The sequence below is a fragment of the Furipterus horrens genome, unplaced genomic scaffold (assembly GCF_987537825.1).
Source record: "Furipterus horrens unplaced genomic scaffold, mFurHor1.1.pri manual_scaffold_2, whole genome shotgun sequence".
Lineage (NCBI taxonomy): Eukaryota > Metazoa > Chordata > Mammalia > Chiroptera > Furipteridae > Furipterus > Furipterus horrens.
This window is the reverse complement of record NW_028327172.1, coordinates 121420460-121442571: the sequence shown is the minus strand read 5'-3', so window position 1 is coordinate 121442571 and position 22112 is coordinate 121420460. Positions and strand designations below refer to the sequence as shown.

The 22112-nt window shown below is 38.4% G+C and overlaps 1 protein-coding gene, 1 long non-coding RNA gene and 1 other non-coding gene across 3 annotated transcripts in view; 1 reads left to right on the top strand and 2 right to left on the bottom strand.

The window, feature by feature from the left end:
• LOC150019390 (uncharacterized) overlaps window positions 1-22112 on the top strand; it is a 60517-nt gene that overhangs the window by 36467 nt on the left and 1938 nt on the right. The window contains exon 2 of the long non-coding RNA XR_016509048.1: window positions 18176-18283. This is a non-coding gene — a long non-coding RNA (uncharacterized LOC150019390). The remainder of the gene's footprint in view (window positions 1-18175; window positions 18284-22112) is intronic.
• On the bottom strand, window positions 10766-10872 carry LOC150019391 (U6 spliceosomal RNA). Its single transcript, XR_016509368.1, has one exon. It is a non-coding gene; the product is annotated as a U6 spliceosomal RNA (small nuclear RNA).
• TET2 (tet methylcytosine dioxygenase 2) overlaps window positions 16935-22112 on the bottom strand; it is an 87505-nt gene continuing 82327 nt past the window's right edge. Inside the window, exon 10 of the mRNA XM_090266367.1 lies at window positions 16935-21704. Within this exon, the coding sequence (XP_090122493.1) occupies window positions 20164-21704 (1541 nt within the window). The 3' untranslated portion in view covers window positions 16935-20163. The remainder of the gene's footprint in view (window positions 21705-22112) is intronic.

Here is a 22112-nt window from a genome sequence, read left to right as displayed (position 1 = left end):
ATTAGTCCATCTCGTTTGAATTCTTCTTACATTCCGGACACTAGATTAAGTGGGGGATCAGGAATGGGGAGTAGAATGAGGGCCCATGGGGATCCCAGTCCCTGAGTTCGAGGGGCTGTGCTAGCTGTGGCAGCCTGGTGAGAGGAGGCCGAGGGCAGACAGATCTGCTGCGAAAGGGGGATACTGATCTCAACTGGAGGAGTTGGGGACTGTTCCTGTGAAGTATTGTTTCTGTGGGCGAACTAACACATGTTCAGTGTGACGATAGTATAAAATGGACTAAAGATAGAGGCACAGGAGTGGCAAGAGATGTCATAATAGCGAATATCTGGAAACAGCCCAAGTGTCCATCAGTACAGGAGTAGATAAAAAAGCTGTGGTACATCTATATGATGGAATACTACTCAGCCATAAAAAAAAAAAGAAAAAGGAAATCTTACCCTTTGGGAAACATGGATGGACCTGGAGAACTTTATGCTAAGTGAAATAAGCCAGTTAAAGACAAATACCACATGATTTCACTAATATGTGGAATCTAATGAGAAAAATAAACTCATGAACAAAATAGAGGCAGAGGGATAGATACGGAACAGACTGACAGCTGTCAGAGGGGAGGGGGTTGGGGTGATTGGATGAAAGAAGGTGAAGGGATTAACCAAAGAACATACATGAATGATCCATAGACACAGACAACAGTGTGGTGATGGCCAGAGGGAAGGAGTGGGGGGCTAGCTGGAGGTGAGCAAAGGAGGAAAACATGGGGACCATGGAGACCATTACAGAATGGTCTCAACAATAAAAATAAAGAAAAAAAATGTGACCAGAACCAAAAGTGGGGGCCCATCTTGAAGGACCTGGTAAGTCGTGCTTAGGAAATTGATACTGAGAGCGATGAGAAGTGTGAAGGTCATTCTGAAAGTCTGTCACCCTGACTTGGTGCTAAAGTCTTTGAAGGCAGAAGCTTGTGTGGCTTTTCGGTAACCCTATGGTACTTTGCACATAATTGCTGCCTCTATTGGTAATGACATAATATAGGGCCAGACTTCTGGCTTTACTCTTCTCAGCCCATTGCCTGAAAGGACGTGAACAAGGACAGTGAGGTCATGCTGCATTGGAGCACTTCCTCTGTGTTGGGGAATTGGGAAAATAAGGAGCTACTGGTCAAAGGATGTAAACTTGCAGTTACAAGGTTTACAAGTTTAGGAATCTAATGTACAACAGGGTTTTTTGTTGTTGTTTTGGTTTGGTTTTGGTTTTATTTATTTATGTAGGAAATCTTTACTGAGCACCTAGTTGATACCAGAAACTCTACCAACAGTGAATGAAAGCACGTATAAATACTGAGGAAGATATATAAGCTTAGTCTTTAAAAAACAATGTAGAAAATACGTAGTGATTTCAGCTAATAATACTGTACCAGACACTTGAATGTTGCTAAGAGAGAAGTCTTAAGGATTCTCACCACACACACACAAATGATAACTATATGATGGCAGGGGCTATCTAATGCTATGGTGGCAATCATTTTGCAATATATAAATGTATCAAATCAACACATTTACACCTTAGACTTATAAAGTGTTATATGTCAATTATGTCTTTTAAAAAGTGGGTTTAAAATGAAAGTTTTAAAAAGCAAAGATATTATCAAGAAAGCTAGATAGGAGGTCACTGTAATAGGCCAAGTAGGACCAGGATGATAGAGGTGATGAGAGGTGGTTGAACTGAGGATGTGAGTGTGAAAGAAAGTCAGAACGACTTTGAAGTTCTTGGCTTGAGCAACTGGAAGACTGGAATTGCTATTTACTCAGGAAGAAAAAGTGAAATTCGAATAGGAAGACTAAAAAGAGAAGGCTGGGGGCTAGGGTGGAAAGAGTTAAGTGTTTAGTTTCAGAGAGTTTGACTTTTTTAGATTCCATGTATATGCGTGATCATAGAATATTTGTCTTTCTGGCTGACTTATTTCACTTAGCATAAGGACCTCGGGTATCATTTGAGTTGTTGCAAATAGCAGGATTTCCTTATTTTCTATGACTAAATAATATTCATTTTATATAGTCCTTATATATGATTTCACTTTCCATGGTTTCAGTCATCTAGAGGCAACCACAGTGTGAAAATACTAAGTGGAAAATTCCAGAAATATAAAAATTCCTAAGTTTTAAATTGCATGCCATTTTAAGTAGGAAGGTGAAATCTAACACTGTCCATGCTCAGTCCTCTCTGGGATGTGAATTATCCTTTTGTCCAGAATCTTATATTGACCTGTCTGGGTTTTTTTTTTTTTTTGCCAACACCATACTGTTTTGATTACTGTAGCTTTGTTGTATATTTTGAAATCAATGCCTCTTGCTTTGTTCTTCTTTCTCAAGATGATTTTGGCTATTCAGGGTCTTTTGTGATGTCATACAATTTTTTTCTGTTTCTGAGAAAAATACCTTTGGAATTTTGATAAAGATTGCATTGAATTTGTAGAATGATTTTGGAAGTTTGGAAATTTTTACATTTTTTTCAGTCCGTGAGCATGTATCTTTTTATTTTATGTGTCTTCTTTAATTTCTTTCATTAATGTTTTATAGTTTTTAGAGTACAGGTCTTTCACCTCCTTGATTTAAATTATTCCTAGTTATTTTATTCTTCCTGATGCAATTGTAAGTGGGATTGTTTTTATAATTTTTCTTTTAAATTTTATTACTGAGTATAGCAGTACAACTTCTTTTTCTATATTGATAGTTTTATATCTTTCAACTTTATTAAAGTTATTAGTTCCAAACTTTTTTTCATGTAGTCTTGAGAGTTTTCTACCAATAATATCATGACACCTGCAAACAGTGAGTTTAGATGCCTTTTATTTATTTTTCTTCCCTAATTGCTCTGGTTAAGACTTGCAATACCATGTTGAATAAAAGTGGTGAGAATGAGCTTTGAGCTTTTCCCCACTGAATATGATGTTAGCTGTGAGCATGTCATATATGGTATTTATTATGTTGATTTACATCTCCCCCGAACCATTTTGAGAGTTTTTATTATAAATTAATGTGAATTGTGTCAAATGCTTTTTCTGCATCTACTGAGATCGTATGATCTTTGCCCTTCGTTTTGTTAAAATAGTATAACACATTTTTGGTTAGCAAATGTTGAACCATGCTTGCATCCCTGGAATAAATCCACTTGATCATGGTGAATGATCCTTTTATTTTATTGTTGATTTCAGTTTCCTATTATTTGTTGAGGATTTTTGAAGGTTTGTTTAGCCTGGATATTGGCCAGTGATTTTCTTTTCTTGTAGTGTTCTTACCTTGTTTGGTATCAGGGCATTGGTGGTCTTGTAAAATAAAATTGAGAGTGTTTTTTCTTCATTGTTTTTGGAATAGTCTGTGACAGTTTCTTGATAATTCCTCTTTAAATATTTGGTTGAATTCATTAGTGATGCTGTTTCATCCTGGACTTTTGTTCATTGGGGAGTTTTTGTTACTGATTTAATTTCCCTCTTTGTTATTGGTCAGTTCAACTCTTCTGTTTATGAATTATCTTGGTAGGTTATATGTTTCTAAGAATTTATCCATTTCTTCTAGACTACCCATGTTTTTTTTTGGGGGGGGGTGTGTACTTGTTTTTACTAGTAATTTCATGATACTCTGTATTTCTGTGGTATCAGTTGGAATGTCTTTATTTTAGATTTTGAGTTGTCGGTTCTCTTTTTCCGAGCAGTCTAGCTAATTGTTTGTCAACCTTATCTTTCTTTATTTTTTTATTTTTTTTTATGTTTTTTATTGATTATATTGTTACAACAGTTCCAATTTTCTCCCCCTTGTTCCCCTCCACCCAGCACCCCCCTCCCCCAGCAATCCCCCGCAAGTCCATACCCCTGGTTCGTAAAAATTAACTATCCCCCCCCCTCTCAAATATTAGGACCCTTTGTAATCTTGTAAAGGACAATGGGCGAAGGTCTCAAGCTCCTCTACCTGCTTCAAGCTGGACATGGTCGTCGTCCTACCTACCCTTGGGTCCAGAAAACCCTAATAAGAGTGGGGGTGTGGAGGGGAGGGTGGCCTTCCCACATGGGGAAGGATCGTGCAGACTCCAGGTCAGTTGGCTGCCTCCGGTCAACGGCGTGCTTGGTTCAACAGGCTGGTGTCCTTGTTGTGTTCTGAGGGCAACAGATTTGGCGAAAAGGGTTAAAAGACATCATTCAATCCATAACTACTAGATGACAAAAGGCAGGGATTAATTTTTCAATGTTCCATATTAGGGAAAAAAAAAGTTTCTTTGTAAGAAGGTGTGCTAGGCACATCTCGCCTGTCCAAAACCCTTTTGCCCATTATACTTAGTTTGGGCTGAGGTAAATAGTTTAGGTTTTTCCCCCTCTCAGACCTCTGGGCCTTTTCTGTCCAAGCCATTAGGATAGAAAAGAGAAACCCGTTTTAAAGTGAAGCCCACAGACCACCCCATTCTTCCCCAACCCAGCCATTTAGTTGAGCCAAACCGTTGAGTCTCAGGAGGCAGCGCTGCAGAGAGGATTAAGTGAGGCTTATGCGTACAGATAATCACTCAGGTAATGCGATCATAGGCTTATGTCCTTTGAAAACAAAAAACATGTGTTAATTTATGTAACATAACCCGCAAACAAGTCTCTAAATCTGGAGAAGAAACTTTTAAGACGGTTAGTTGCCCTGTTTTATACTCTACTACTGATCATTGTGATTTTCCTTGAATAATAATTTTTCTCCCTAAGGTTACCCTCCTTGTCTTTAAAGGGACTACATTAAGTCCATTTTTAATTTATCCTGTTCGTTTGCATAAACATAACAAGAGCAGCAAATGATCACTTATGATCTTTAGTTCTGCTTTGCTGGAACTTACCCAAGGAATATTTGGGGTGACCTTCAGTCTGTTCTTCAGGGCACAGAAGCTGTGCCACATATCTGGCATTCATCCTTGCCTGTACACACCTGTTTTTTCCAAGTCTTTCTGGTCTTTCCTTGTGCCTTAAGGTCCCTTCTAGCCATCTTTCAGGAAAACAACCTTCGTTCCTTCCCTGGAAAGATTGCCGTGGACCGCGCATCCAACCAAGGTACCAGGCCTTTTATCTCACGGGCTTTTATTACCTTTGAAAGTCAATCCCAGTTCCTCGGGGCTTTCTGGTAACAATCTGAGCCCAAGTATGTTTCCTTTAGGCTTGACATTCCAGTCAAAGACTTGGTCAAAAAAAAAAAAAAAAAAAAAAGAACCTCTGTTGACAACTGGTCTTATTAGTTCTATGCAAAGGAACTTATGTCATTATTTACTTGTTTAGAATGCCAAACTCTGGAGGGATCAAATAGGGAGAAAAATATACAACGTGAAGGAAAATCTTTGTCCTAATATTCACTGAACTGGCATTTCCATTCTTCATATTTTCATTCTTCCCCCACTAAAAAATTTTGGTTTGTTTTTCCATTACAGTTGTCTCACTTTTTTAGCCCTCTTGTTTCCCTGCACCCTGTCCCTCCCCTCCCCCACATTTAGTCCCCACTCAGTTGCACCTGTCTGTGGGTCATTCATATATATATATATATTTTTTAACTTGACCCATCCCCTTACACCTTTCTTTTCCTCCCCCCCGCCCCCCTTGTTACTGTTAGTCTACTTCTTGTTTACATACCTCTGGTTCAATTTTGCTCATTTGTTTGTGTTTTTCATTAGTTTCCTGTAATAGGTGACAGCATAACGTATTTTTCTTTTGTTGCCTGGGTTATTTCACTAAACATAATTTTCTCTAGTTCCATCCATGTTGTTGCAAATGGTAGAAGTTCCTTCTTTCTTTCTGCTACATAGAATTCCATTGTGTAAATGTACCACAGTTTTTTGATCCACTCATCTACAGATGGGCACTTAGGTTGTTTCCAGCACTTGGCTATTGTAAATAGTGCTGCTATGAACATTGGAGTGCATAGGTTCTTTTGAATTGGTGTTTCGGGATTTTTTGGATATAATCCTAGCAATGGAATTGCTGGTTCAAAAGGCAGTTCCATTTTTAGTTTTTTAAGGAAATTCCAAACTGTTTTCCACAGTGGCTGCACCAATCTGCATTCCCACCAGCAATGCACCAGGGTTCCCGTTTCTCCGCATCCTCTCCAGCACAAGTTGTTTGTTGATTTGTTGATGATTGCCATTTTGACTGGTGTGAGGTGGTATCTTATTGTGGTTTTAATTTGCATCTCTCTGATGGCTAGTGATGTTGAGCATACTTTCATATGTCTATGGGCCCTCTGTATGTCTTCTTTGGAGAAGTGTTTGTTCAGGTCCTTTGCCCATTTTTTAATTGGGTTGTCTGTCTTCTTGGTGTTGAGTCGTATGAGTTCTTTATATATTTTGGAGATCAATCCCTTGTCTGAGATGTCATTGGCGAGTATATTTTCCCATATGGTTGGTTTCCTTTGCATCTTGCTGATGTTTTCTTTAGCTGAGCAGAAACTTTTTAGTTTGATGTAGTCCCATTTGTTTATTCTTTCCTTTATTTCCCTTGCCTTAGGAGATATATCAGTGAAAATGTTGCTACGTGGGATATCTGAAATTTTCCTGCCTATTTTTTCCTCTAGGACTTTTATGGTGTCACGGGTTACATTTAAGTCTTTGATCCATTTTGAGTTTATTCTGGTGTATGGTGTGAGCTGGTGGTCTAGTTTCATTTTTTTGCATGTCCCTGTCCAGTTCTCCCAACACTATTTGTTGAAGAGGCTCTTTTCATTCCATTTGATGTTCTTTCCCCCTTTGTCAAATATTAGTTGACCATATGAACCTGGGCTTATTTCTGGGCTCTCTATTCTGTTCCATTGATCTATATGTCTGTTTTTATGCCAGTACCAGACTGTTTTGATTACCGTGGCCTTGTAGTATAGTTTGATATCGGGTATTGTGATTCCTCCTACTGTGTTCTGCCTCAAAATCGCTGTGGCTATTCGGGCTCTTTTTTGGTTCCATATAAATTTTTGAAGTATTTGTTCTAGGTCTGTGAGATATGTTGCTGGTATTTTAATAGGGATTGCATTGAATCTATAAATTGCTTTGGGTAGTATGGACATTTTAATGATGTTGATTCTTCCCATCCATGAGCATGGTATACGCTTCCATTTATTTGTATCTTCTTTAATTTCTTTCTTCAGTGTTATGTAGTTTTCTGTGTACAGGTCTTTTACCTCTTTGGTTAAGTTTATTCCTAGGTATTATATTTTTCTTGTTGCTATGGTAAATGGGATTTTTCTTTCAGTTTCTATCTCTGAGTTTTTATTGTTGGTGTATAAAAATGCCTTCGATTTCTTAATATTGACTTTGTATCCTGCTATTTTGCCGAATTCACTTATTAGATTGAGTAGTTTTTTTGTGGAGTCTAAAGGATTTTCTATGTACACTATCATGTCATCTGCAAATAATGACAGTTTTACTTCCTCTTTTCCAATTTGGATGCCTTTTATTTCTCTTTCTTGTCTGATTGCTGTGGCTAGAACTTCCAAGACTATGTTGAATAGGAGTGGAGAGAGCGGACATCCTTGTCTTGTTCCTGATCTCAGGGGGAATGCTCTCAGTTTTTGCCCATTGAGTATGATGTTGGCTTCAGGTTTCTCATATATGGCCTTTATTATGTTGAGGTATGCTCCCTCTATTCCCATTTTGCTGAGAGTTTTTATCATAAATGGGTGTTGTACTTCATCAAATGCTTTTTCCGCATCTATTGATATGATCATGTGGTTTTTGTCTTTCATTTTGTTTATGTGGTGTATCACGTTTATTGATTTGCGAATATTAAACCATCCTTGCATCCCTGGGATGAATCCTACTTGATCGTGGTGTATGATCTTTCTAATGTGTTGCTGGATCCGGTTTGCCAATATTTTGTTGAGGATTTTAGCATCTATGTTTATCAGCGATATTGGTCTGTAGTTTTCTTTCTTTGTTGTGTCTTGACCTGGTTTTGGAATTAGGGTTATACTGGCTTCATAGAACGAGTTTGGGAGTCTTCCCTCTTCTTGTATCTTTTGGAATAGTCTGAGGAGGATAGGAGTTAGTTCTTTCCTAAATGTTTTGTAGAATTCACTTGTGAAGCCATCTGGTCCTGGGCTTTTGTGTGCTGGGAGTTTTTTGATTACTGCTTCAATTTCGCTAGCTGTTTTTGGTCTATTCAGACTTTCTGCTTCTTCTTGATTCAGTTTGGGCAGACTATAGTTTTCCAGGAATCTGTCCATTTCCTCTAGGTTGTCAAATTTCTTGCCATACAGCTGTTCGTAATAATTTCTTATAATTCTTTGTATTTCTGTGGTATCAGTTGTGATTTCTCCTCTTTCATTTCTGATTTTATTTATTTGGGTTCTCTCTCTTTTTTTCTTGATGAGCCTGGCTAAAGGCTTGTCAATTTTGTTTAGCTTTTCAAAGAACCAGCTCCTACTCTTGTTGATCTTTTGAATTGTTACTTTAGACTCTATGTCATTTAATTCTGCTCTGATCTTGATGATTTCCTTCCTTCTACTTGATCTAGGTTTTGCTTGTTGTTCTTCCTCTAGTTCTTGTAGCTGTAGGGTTAAATTTTTTATTAGAGATTCTTCTAGCTTTTTTAGGTAGGCTTGTATTGCTATGAACTTTCCTCTTAAGACTGCTTTCGCTGTATCCCATAGGTTTTGGGTTGTTGTGTGTTCATTATCATTGGTTTCCAGGAACTTTTTGATTTCTTCCTTGATGTCATTGTTAACCCATTCATTATTTAATAACATGTTATTCATTCTCCATGAGTTTGAATGTTTTTGAGTTTTTTCCTTGAGGTTGATTTCCAATTTTAAGGCATTGTGATCTGAGAAGATGCTTGATATAATTTCAATTTTCTTGAATTTATTGAGGCTTGTTTTGTGTCCTACCATGTGGTCTATCTTTGAAAATGTTCCATGTGCACTTGAGAAATATGTATATTTTGCTTCTTTGGGGTGTAAACTTCTATATATATCGACTAAGTCCATTTGATCTAAAGTGTTGTTCAGTGCCTCAATATCTTTGGTGTTTCTTTGCTTTGAAGATCTGTCCATTGTTGACAATGGGGTGTTAAAGTCCCCTACGATGAGTGTGTTGCTGCCTATATCTTTCTTGGAGTCTTTCAAAATTTTCCTTACATATTTGGGTGCTCCTAAGTTGGGTGCATATATATCTTCTTGATGGATTTTTCCCTTAAGTATTATGAAATGCCCTTCTTTGTCTCTTTTTATGGACTTTGCTGTGAAATCTGTTTTGTCTGATATAAGTACTGCTACCCCGGCTTTTTTTTCATGTCCATTTGCTTGGAATACATTTTTCCATCCCTTTACTTTCAGTCTGTGTAGATCTTTTGTTCTAAGGTGGGTCTCTTGTAGACAGCATATATGTGGGTCATTCTTTCTAATCCATTCAGCTACCCTATGTCTTTTAATTGGAGCGTTTAATCCATTTACGTTTAAGGTTATTACTGATAAGTACTTATTCATTGTCATTTTCCCCCTTTGTACTCGTGTTCTCTGTTTCTCTCTGTTTCTTTATCTTTTTAGAGCAGACCCTTTAGCATCTCTTGCATTGCTGGTTTGGTGGAGATGTATTCTTTTAGTCTTCCTTTGTCTGAGAAACTCCTTATTTCGCCTTCCATTTTGAATGAGAGCCTTGCTGGGTAGAGTATTCTTGGTTGTAGGCCTTTGTTTTTCATTGCTTGGAATATTTTTTGCCATTCCCTTCTTGCTTGTAGTGTTTCTGCTGAGAAATCTGAGGATAGCCTTATTGGAGCTCCCTTGTATGTTATTAGTTGTTTCCCTCTTGCTGCTTTTAGGATTCTCTCTTTGTCTTTGGATGTTGCCATTTTAATTATGATGTGTCTTGAGGTGGGCCTGTTGGGGTTCATCTTCATTGGGACCCTCTGTGCCTCCTGGATTTGTGTGACTCTTTCTCTCCTCATGTGAGGGAAGTTTTCTGCCATTAGTTTTTCAAAGAGGTTTTCTATCCCTTGCTCTTCTTCTTCTCCTTCTGGAATTCCAATGATACGGATATTGTTACGTTTCATGTTGTTCTGCAGCTGTCTTAGAACCTCTTCAGTCTTGTTCAGTCTTTTTTCATTTTGTTGCATTGTCTGGGAGTTTTTGTGTACGTTGTCCTCCAGCTCGCTGATCCGATCTTCTGCTTCCTCTAGCCTGCTTTTAATTCCTTCTACTGTGTTCTTCAATTCAGAGATCGTATTCTTCATTTCCTCCTGGCTCTTATTGATAGCTTCCATGTCCTTTTTGATGCTGGTATAATTCTCAGTAAGTTCCTTATAGTTCTTCTGGAGTTCACTGTAGTTTTTCTGGAGTTCTTTGTAGTTTCCGCTGAGCTCATTTAGCTTCTCCATAATCCATATTTTAAACTCTGTATCTGATATGTTGCTCCCCTCTATTTCATTTAGCACTCTTTCTGGGGATTCTACCTTTCCTTTTGATGGGGAGTTGTTTCTCTGTCTCCCCATTTTTGTGATTCCTTTTGTTTGTTGGTGCTTCTTAGAATGATCAGTTCTTCCTGGATCTGCCTCTGGTAGCGTCAGATCATGTACCAGACTGGCCCTAGGCAGCCTGTTGGAGACTTCCAGGGATCTACTGCCTTTGTCTCTCTTCTTTAGTTGTTACTATACTCAATCTGTGATCAGCTGTCAGGCTTAAGGACCGTGGGTGTGGCAACTTAATTCCTGTAGGCAGGGCTTTTATTTCCCCTTAGTATGACACCACTTGGAGGGGGATGGTCTGTCTGCTGTAAAAATAGGGAACGCTTCACGAATTTGCGTGTCATCCTTGCACAGGGGCCATGCTAATCTTCTCTGTATCGTTCCAATTTTAGTATATGTGCTGCCGAAGCGAGCACTCAACCTTATCTTTCAAAAACCAACTTAATTCCATTGATCCTTTAATTGTTTTTCTGGTCTTCATTTATTTTTGCTCTGATCTTTGTAATTATCTTCCTTCCACTAACTTTACACATAGTTTGTTCTTGTTTTCTAGTTTCTTAAGGTATAAAATTAGACTGTTTCTTTAAGATCCTTCTATTTCCTTAATTTTTGCATTTATGTACAAGCTGCCCCTTTAGAAGTGCTCTTGCTTTATCCCATAGGTTTTATGTTAGTATCTCCATTTTTATTATGTTACAAGATATTTCTCGATTTCCCTCTTGATTTTTTCTTCCATTCTTTGTATGTTCAAGAGCATTTTGTTTAATTTGCACATATTTGTGTATTTTCCAGCCTTCCTCTTGTTAACTGATTTCTAGTTTCATACCATTGTGTCTGGAAAATATATTTGCTATGATTTCAGTCTTCTTACATTTGCTAAGACTTGTTTTGTGACCTGTCATATGATCTATCCTGAAGAAACTTCAGCATGCATTTAAGTGAAATGTGTATTCTGTTGCTGTTGAACCAATGTACTGCATATGTTTATTATCTTTATTTAACGTTTGGTTCAAGTCTGATGTTTCCTTGTTGATCTCCTGTCTGGATGAGTTATCCATTGTTGAAAATGAGTGTTGAAGTTGCCTACTATTACTGTATTGTTATCTTTTACTTCCTTCAAATATGTTAGTATTTGCTTAAGATATTTAGATGCTCTGACATTGGGTGCATGTACACTTATGTTTATTCTATTTTTTTTCAATGAATTTATCCTTTTATTATAATATTTGTCTTTTTTTCTGGTTATCATTATTGGCTGCAAGTTTATTTTTTCTGATATAAGTAGGCTACCCCTACTCTCTTTTGGTTTCCACTTGCACAGAATATTCTTTTTCCCTTTATTTGAGTCTCTTCAAGGCAGCATGTAGTTTGGTCTTTTTTTTTTTTAATTATTTTTATATTTTATCTATTCAATCATTCGTTGGGAATTTAATTCATTCGGATTTAAAGTGCTTATTGATAAGAAAAAGTTTACTGATGCCATCTTATTTATTGTTTACTGACTGGTTTTACTTTTCTTCCTTTCTTGCTGGCCTTCCTTTGTAATTTGATTGTTTTCCCTAGTGAAATGCTTTGATTCTTTTCTCTTTAGCTTTATGTTAACTGTTGTGGATTTTGGCTTTGTTATCATGAGATTTACATAAAACATATGTTTGTACATATATTTATATATTACAGTCTATTACGACTTTAATTACATGCAAAAACTTTATACTTTTACATCTATGTTTCTGAGGTCATCATTTACCATCTTTTTTATTGTGTGTTCATTAACAATTGTTGAAGCTATAGCAATTTTTATGCTCTTGTGCTTTAGCCTTTATTGTAGAATTAAGTAGGTAGTACATCACCATATTACAATATTAGTGTATCTAACTATATGCTCACTTCTACCTATGTGTTATATATTTTTATGTTTTCATGTTACTAATTGGCATCCTTTTGTTTCAACTCATTTCAGCATTTCTTGTAACTTTGGTTTAATGGTGGTAAATTTCTTTAGTTTTCTTTATTAGAAAAAGTCTTTATTTTACTTTCAGTTCTGAAAACAACTTTACTGGGTAAAGTATTCTTTGTTGACAGTTCCTTTCTTTTAGCACTTTGACTATGTTATTCCTATCACCTAGCCTGTAAGGTCATTGCTGAGAAATCCACTAAAAGACTTGTTGGCTTCCTTTGTATGAAAGTTTTATTTTTCTCTTGATTTTTTTTCCAAATTAGCGCCTTGTCTTTGGTTTTAGTTTTATTATTATGTCTTAGAAAAGAGCAGTTTGAATTAAAATTTTGAAGTGACCTTTTAAAATCCTTTCTTAACATAATTATTCTTTAAAACACAAATCAGCTCATGTTTCTCCTTTTTCTGAGAACCTGTTACTAACATCATCATCTTACTTAAAGACTGAACAACTTAAAATGCTCTATAACGGGCCCTCGACCATCTGACCTTATCACCCACCCCCCATTTCCACCCCTCATTCTGTCCACCCTCAGCCTTGCTGGGTTCATGAGCACACCTCAGTGTTTTTCACTTGAAGTTTTCCTACTTAATATAGTCTTTCTTAAATATCCATACGGCTTGCATCTTTACTGCTTTCAAATGTTAACTTATCAGTGAGACTTCCCTGGCAAACCTATATTTAAAAAACCCTCCATTCCTCTCAATGGCCAACACTCCCTTCCCGCATTCCCTTGACTTACTTTTTCCCACGACACTTATCTCCAGTTTTACTTTATTCCGTGTCTATTTCTCTCAACTGGAATTGAAACTCCAGGAGGATAGGGGCTTATTGGTTTTGTTCATGGCTGGATGCCTAATTCCTAGAAATGGACCTGACACCATTTTCACCTGACACCATTTTTAAGAGTGGGTGCTTAAACACATTTGTGAATGAATGACTGATGGAATGATTATATAAAACCAGGGTGTTAAGAAACATGATCCCTAAGGTCTCACTCAAATCTACTTATCCATGATTTTGTCCAGTTGATAAGTACTTTCTCTTTTGCACTTACGACTTGAAAATGCACACAAAACCACCCGATGGTAAGAAAAACAGCCTCGACTGAGTTAATAAACATAATTGTAATAGCTTTTTAAATAAATTTGATGTGCTTTAAATGAACTCACTTATTCCTCACAACAGCCTTGTAAGATAGGTATTATTATTTGCATTTTCTAGATGCAGAATTTGAGGAGAAAGAAGGGTTAGTACCTAGCCTAAGGTTACACAACTAGTAACTGGCAGAGCCAGTACTTGAACCCAGAGCTATAGTTCTTCATTGTATATCATATCCTGTGGAAAACAAAAATAAAAAATTTTAAAGTTAATGATACGTAACCTTTAAAACATAACTAGTGTCTGCCTTCCATTGTAACACACTCTGCCTTAAAATATTTCATTGAAATGCAGATATTTGAAACACAGATATTATAAACATTTATTTCATAAAATATATCTACTAATAGGTGACATCATATTAATAGAAATACAAATATTACAATTTCCTCAATTTTTTTTTTTCTCTTTGGTTGATTTTTTTTTTTTCCCTGTTGCTTTTAACTCTTAAATTGTTTGAGCTTTTCATTAGTCTTTGTGTATTTGCTATGTTAGGGACTGGGACATCATTCCAACTATTGCAATTTTCACATAATCACAAGGGAATTATTAACTCATCTGAAAATCAGTCTGAGGCTTTATGAGATTACAGGACAGGGGATTATTTCCCTTTTTTGTCACTGTCTTATCTTTAGCTTTGAGGTGCTCATGGAGCTTTGCTGTTATGTAAACCTGTTTTGTCAGGTGAGGGATCCAGGGGTCCTGCCCATAGGGAGAAGGGCAGGGGACTGCAGGTGTCAGCCAGACAAGCACTAGGTATGATCAATGGAACGAACCTCCTAGCAGGAAGCAAAGAGAGATAAAAACCTTTGTAAGAATAACAGTTTGTTCTAGTTTGTGTGTAAGGCTTTACATTCCTATCAATCTTTAGCATATCCCTGTGAGAAATACACTGTTTTACTGAGTTTTAGGGATGAGGTTTCACAGCACATAACTAGTATACTGTGAGGCCGAATTGAAAGCCAGGAGTTTCCATCACACTGTTACTTGTACGTCCATCATCCTGCTCTTCAGAGCTGAACCAACAGTGGCCAATGAGAGAAGGATGAAGGGCACCATGAGCATCTCAGGTTTCAAGCAACACTCACTTTTCTATTCACATGACTATTCTCTGCAAGGAATAAAAGCAAGTGGTCAGTGAATATGCCTGTAAATCTTGAATTCTATGCATTTAAATGATCTGAATTCATTCTTGCGGGGGTGGGAAAGTGGAGTATCTTTATGTGACTACCATTTTACTCAACACCTGAGTAGGAATCTCATTTCAGTTTGAATTAAGAATTGATTAGAGAGTAAAATGTCAAACTGAGTGGAGAAATTCCTTTTGAAACAGCATAAAAGAAAGCCCCCAAAGAAAGCATATTTGTCAAGCGCATATTCAAGGAAAAGACTGGCCCCTTTCAAGAATGAATGTTGGCTAGACAAGCAAAACAATTTGTGAGAAATTGCCTGGTGAGAGAGGGAAATGTAGGCAGGTGGCCTCGAATATATGGGAACAAAAGTATCTTTGTTCTTTGAAACTGAAGAGTGCTGGTAAAACTGAAATAATCTATAATTGCAGCTAATTCTCATCTCAGTATCTTTTATGAAAGTTTTCTCACCATGCCAACAGCTGGAGAGTGTGTTTCTGGGGTGAGGGGGCAGGGAGAAAAGTCCCAACTCCTTACTGGTAAGCCAGGTGCTGAAGTTAATGATCAAGTGTTTTCATGCGACAGGCATTCTCCCCTCACATTGATTTTGGAGGAGAAAAGATGCTTCCCCAGCCTTCATTTTCTGTGATACTCACCTCCACCTGGCTTTTCAGCCAACAAAACCAAGGTCTTTACTCACTGACTCTGGTCCTCACACAGCTGACCAAGTACAAAGCGGTAGAACCAGACAGGAAGTCAACACTAAGCTAGAATTACTCAAAGCAGGAGGATTTTTGTGATAAATCAACTGGTTTTTCCTGAGAGACTGAAGAAGGAGCAGTGGTAGCATATGTGACAAGGCGGCTGTGTGCCCTCCTGTCTACGTGAAAAGGTTCATCTTGGCAATTATTTCCAGAAAAGGTAAGGAGCCAGTAAAGCTTTGTGAATGCTGGCTCCTCTGTCACTTCCAGTTGCCTCCCTGGTTCAAGTCCACCTGCAGACAAGAGCAGCAGGCCTGCCCACACCTTTATTTACAGTGCGCTAGCCTCAGCCAGCTGGGATCCAGAGGGGGCCCTGACAGGGGAAGCTTTTGAGCTCATGGAATCTTAAGTTCCCTTTGCTCTGGGCATGAGAGACTAACAAATGAGACTGTGGGAGGTTCCAAAGATTCAGCCAAGGATGGATGGTGAAATAAGGGTTGACAATGTCCCTGAAGGGCTGAAATTAAAAAAACAAAAAACCATTAGATCACTGCTTTTAAGGGACACTGCTGCTGCATTCACTGGGCTGGCTTTGAGTAGTGCTTGAGGAGTCACCCAGTCAAGCTCAAAGGTGACTAAATTGCAGTCATTTCCTGGGCTCAGAAATGACTATTTAAGTCAAATTTGCCCAGACTGAACAGAGAGAAGAAAATGGGAAAGGGATTCCCTGAATGCATGATGAGAATAATTTCTTTGTCAATCTGGGAAGGGATGGAGGTTGGGTTGGAAAGGGGAAGGGCTGAGAGACTCCTAAGTATAACTAGTTACCGTGTTTACTACCTTGCTTCTAGGAAGTGTTTCATCAGGGGTACACTGATGCTGCGTGAGGGGTGATTCACATAGAAGGGGCGCAGATGGGGACAAGCTGGCCCCTGATCCCTGAAGCCATGTGAGATGTATGAGGACATACATGCATGTCTCTCTGGTGCCTCCTAGACCACTTCTGCCCTCTCCTCCTGCCTAACATGACCTGCTTTTGAATGGGCAGGAAGAGGAATTTTTCTTGAGAAAAGTGGATGTGAAGAGGAAGATGTGAATCAAAAATCAGGGCTGGCCTTAGATCAGAGCAATGTGAAGTCAGCCCCAATGTATCTGTGCTCACTGATAGCCCTCATAGACTACACACCAAAGGGAGGGTCAGTCTGAGGTCAGCAAAGGTACTTCTGCTCTGTTCCTGACTTGCACTGGCTACACATGTAAGTTCATGAAGAGACTAAATAGAAAACTGGAGAAAAAAAGTTGAATATCTAGACTATTCAACCAGAGAAATATTTTGGCCTTAATTATATGGATATTACTTTAGATGTAATTTACCATTAAGAATAACCATCTAAAATTATTTTTAAAAAACAAATTCTTTTCATTCCTTTTGCCTCATTGAGATGGCAGTAATTTAGGCAGTAAACAGAAACTTCCACAAGACAGTACTTAGAGTGCATTAAATAAATATAAATTTTATTAAAAACACTCACATAGCGTTATCAGGAATGATATAATAATAAACACTTTGAAATAACTTGCATTCATAACATTACAATACTTACAATATTTATAACCATCCTCAGATTTTATAGACAAACCGACATCTCATGAAAATGAAATGGAACTAAGTTTTAAAAAAGCATAGAGAAATGCACACAGAGCTCATTATCTTAGTGTCAAACTGCAAAAGTTTCCTACACAAGTTGACCACTAGCTTTAGAAGTGAACTGTACATCACTGTGCGTCAATCAAGATGAAAAATTCATTCAAGTAAAGTTGACATCACTCAGAAGCATTTTCAAGTATGGCTACACAGTCAACCTGATATTCCTATATAAGCAAATTGGAGATCTGCTTTCCATTCATTCTGAGGCAGGTTTTATATTTACAATTATAGATCTGATATTTACAATATGCCACTCAACTTCCTCTTCTCCTCCCTACCTAACCTCTCCGAAGCCCCACAAACTATACTTCCTGCTCGTGCTGGCCAGCAGTTTGACAAGTGACAGCGGGTAATATAGAAGTAAAATATTTGTATAGGGATGGCTTACTCAAAACCAACAAATGAGCATGTAGTAACCAAATGTTTGGAGTTCGACATATAGTATATGCAAAATATTAAAATCATGTGGTTTGACATATGCAAAGCAAATGTTTTTGAAATGATTATAAATTGGTCACAGACAGAAACTGGAGAAAATCTTTTAAAAGACAAAAGCCATGTTATAAAGAAAGATTTGACCAATAAAACTCAAAGGCTCCCTTTGATCAAGAATTTATTTGAAATATTAATAAGCAAAAAATGTACTTAGACTAAAATGTAATTGTACAGTTGATGGCACACCATACCCCCAAGTGTTTTGCCTGTTTGGGGAAGTCCTTATGGATCTGTACCTATCCTGATTACAGGATCAAAACATCTTTATTTAGAGAGTTGAAAGACTCTAACCAGCTGCCACTTGCCAAACTCCTGCCTTACAATTTTCCCTTTATCAACTCAGTGCATTCTATTTTCATGTAATTTTCTTTTTCTGCTTGACACAGTCAAAATATCCCCCAAACTTTTAAAATGCTTTTCTTTACAATAAAAAGTCAACAGATTTATAAAATTAGTTTTAGTTACTTCAGGACATATACAAGCAAAATAGGAGGGATTCAAAATAAAAAGGTTAAATCCCTGAAAAAAGAATATATTTATTAACCTACAGCAATTTTACATAAACACAGGTGACGTGTTGGCAGAAGGAGAACATGAGCTGAAATATCCCTGATTTTTAGAACAAAAAGGCTGACGTTCAAGTTACACTTGCTAAGAAATCAAGTATTGAAAAAAAGGTATGTTTTTTTAACAATAAAAAAGAAAGTCTTGGAAAAAATAATGATGGTACACAATGCTCTAAGCTTTCACTCAGTTCAATATCCTATTGCCAACTAGTGTTGAGGTATATGACAAGTAGGAACATCACTCAAACCTTTAATGAATTCTTAGCTCACATTATAATATATTTGTAGCAGGCTGAGTAGCACCATCATGATGTGAATTCTGCTTCAAATCCATATATTTATATCTATATGTATATATTTAATTTTTTACAGTACTAAAATACTAAAGCATTGTGTTAAAAAAGTTTTGTTTACAATTAATTTACTTACTATACATCTCTTTGACTTCTTCTTTATACAAATCAATGATTTTAAAACCACCACAGCAAACTAGCTGCCTGTTTTTCTTTTTCCTTTTAATTAACAGATTCACATGGAACTAACCCTGTTTATTCATCTTATGCAGGCATCAGTCTGCTCCGTCTTCCTGGTAAAGAGGACACTTAAGCTAAGAAATGACAAAGTCACAATGTACAACTATCAACACAAACGCAGACCAACAGTCGGCTTGCTGAAGAGCATACAGAGCCATAGAATCGCTTTGCGTCACTGAACAGCTTGGTTGAGTCTGTGGCATGCAGTTAATTATTACTGCAGTTGATAGAAAATTCTTAAAACTACATACTTGAGCAATGAACTTGTCATATAATGTTGTATAAAACGTTTACAGTACAACATGTGAGATGAGCACCAGAAAACATGTTTTATGGACTAACGTATTCCCTTAAATCCAGTAAGCCCCCTTTTGGATCGAACTGGCTGTATGAAAAATAGACACATTGCTCATCAGCAGAGGCATGGCTAAAAGCAAAAATATTTTAAAAGCTTTCCTTTCCTTAAAAAGATCAACTTTGCATTCTAAAATGAAAGTAAACTTTTTAAAAAACATCTCAGTACCTTAGCATTGTTCAAGTTGTCAAAGCTTAGGTAGGCAAAGTGCTTCTAAGACACCATTTAAAATATTTATATATACATGTGTGCACATATACATATGTGTGTGTATATATGTACATATATATGTTTATTGTCCTACAAGGACTTCGCTGGAACAAAATCCAGGGGCCTTTAAAATGTCCACATTTTAAAAACAGCTTGTGTAAGAATAGGTAATTATGATAAAAACTTGAATGAAAAGGTACCCCTATTATTGAAGGGCATTGGAGTACACTGATAGCATCTTGATGATGTAAAGGCATTAAATTTTCAACTATTAAAGACACCATTTTCTTTAGCACCATTTCTTAGAACACCCAAACAAATTCAGTGTTTTACTGTCTGTTCATTTGTTTCCTGGAACTATTTTGATAAATAAAAGTTAATATTAAGATTACAGTAAAAACTGCATGTTAAAAAGCCATAATTCCAGTATTTCAGTACATCGTGTTCAGCACCAGATGGTATTTAAAAGTCCTGCCACTGTAATACTACAGTACTTGTTTGATTTGTGTCATGACCATGCAAACTGGCATTATTAAAAGTGGTCACAGATGTGTCGAGTTGTAAGGGGGGAAGAAAGTTACATTTACATATCATCTCATCCAATAATAGAACCAGTGTTTAAAAATGTAAATTGTGGAACACTTTCTTCCCCACCTTCTGTTTGCATAGAATGCTTTGGTCTTTTGCCTAGATGCCAGATGTGACCACTTAGGAGTCAGTGGAAATTAAGTGCTATGGTAAGACGACCTCTTTTTTTTGCTGGTGCGCTGAGGTTCTTCCCAATTTGTCATGAATACTGTATCCTTTCCCCACTGCCCGTGTCATGAAAACTACACTACAGACAGGTTGGTTGTGGTCTTGTCAAATGAGGTAACCACCGCATGGGGGGGATATCATATGTATCTGTTGTAAGGCCCTGTGACCCGAGTGAAGGCGTAGGGAGATGTAGTCACTGTGGAGTCTGTGGTCACGGACATGGTCCTTTCCGCAAGGGACTTGAAGAAGCGCAGGTAAGTGGGCTCGGAAGGTTCATGCGGCTCAGCAGGCTCCCGTTTCACTTTTTTGCCATGTGTCTTCTGAGGCACATAGTCCGGGCCGTACTTTTCACACTCTTCTTCTTTCTCGCGGGCTTTTTCGGCCATTTTGGCTTCCCAGAGCGCCAAGCCATGTTTTGGCTCATTCATGCTCTTGTGCTGGTAAAAGACGAGAGAGATCCTGGTGGGGTGATTCCTGTTGGGATTCTTTAACGGGGTTGTGGCATGAAGCTCACGCTTTGCACACTCAATGAGGATTGACCCATGAGTTGGAGCCACAGCCACTCCGCCAATGTCAGGGTCCAGGAAGCTCTGCTCGCTGTCTGACCAGACCTCATCGGTTTCTTCGGCGGCAGAAGGCTGCTTCTCCTGACTGCCCGCATCGTGGAATCTGTATAAGCCTTCTGGGACAGAAGCGGTTCTATTATGGTTAAGACCGGGAAGCATCTTAGGCAGCCCATTGGCTGTGTGGGAGAGCAGGTCATTCTCCTTGTTTTGGAGATGCAGGGCATGGAGAGCGCTGTTGAACATGCCTGGGGCTGCGCTGTAGTTCTGCATGATGTGAGAAGGCGGGTGATGTTCACCATTTTTAAAGTCTGTGTTTGGATTGCTCATATTGGGTGGTAATCTAGAGGAGGTTCCCATGAAGTGACCATTCATCTCATGTGTGGAATAAGGAGGAAATGTCCCTACGTGGTGTACATTCGGCCTAATAGTACAACTGCTGAAGGCATCTCCCTGCATATTTTGGTTTCCGTAACCCAAGTACTTAGAAGTATAACTCTGGCTATTTCCAAACCTTGGCTGGTAAAGTGTATGGATGGGTTGTAGATTTAGCTTAGAGAGAGGGTCTTGGTTTGGATACCTATACAGATCCATGGGCTGAGACTGCGGAGAATAAGAACTCAGATACCGGGAGCAGTTGTCCACGGATACATTTCCATTGCACTGATATGATGGATATTGATTATTCTGATTTAAAAGCCCAGGATAAGGGTTCATGGGATTAGATGGATTCAAATAGGAACCTGCAGTTTGGGATGAGGTGGAATAGAAGTTCATACAGTTGGCACCTCCATATATATTTGAAGTATGTGAAGAGCTTGGATAAGGACTAACTGGATTGGGCCGTCTCATATAGACATTGGTGGGTCCAGAAGAAGAGTAAGAGCTGACGGCCTCTGACTGAGGGTTCACAGTCAAGGGCTGATGTGGCGGAGGAGGCGGCGGCAGCGGTGGTGGCTGGGGTGGCGGCGGCTGCTGGGGTTGCTGCGGCTGCGGCTGCGGCTGCGGCTGTGGTGGCTGTTTCTGTAGCTGTGGAGGCTGCTTCTGCAGTTGTTGGGGTTGTGGCTGGGGCTGCTGGGGCTGCTGGGGCTGCTGCATGACTGGTCCTGAAAGTCCTAAAAGTTTTGTGGAGAAGATAAGGAAAAGAAGAGACAAGTATGCTTGATGATTATTTTGTAAAAGCTAGTGAGGATGCTTAAATGCATTCAAGAACCACCACCAGGACTATGCAACACCCATCAAACAAAGATAAGAGCAAAGTCAGGATTCTGATCACTGGTCTAATTTTTAAAAATAAAATGGCAGACCTCTTAACAGTACAATTGGGTAAGTGAAGACAAAGGTAATAAGCACCCAAAGGCCATGGCATTGAGAGCATCCCGTTCCCTGGAGCTCTGTGCTGACCGTGCCGCACTCTCTACATGGCCTGCCCTCCTCCCGCCAGTCCCTCTCCCCGCCCTTCCCTGGCACGATCGTCCCTCCTTGAAGGAGCCTCTATCACCTTATCTTCCAGTGCTTTTGCA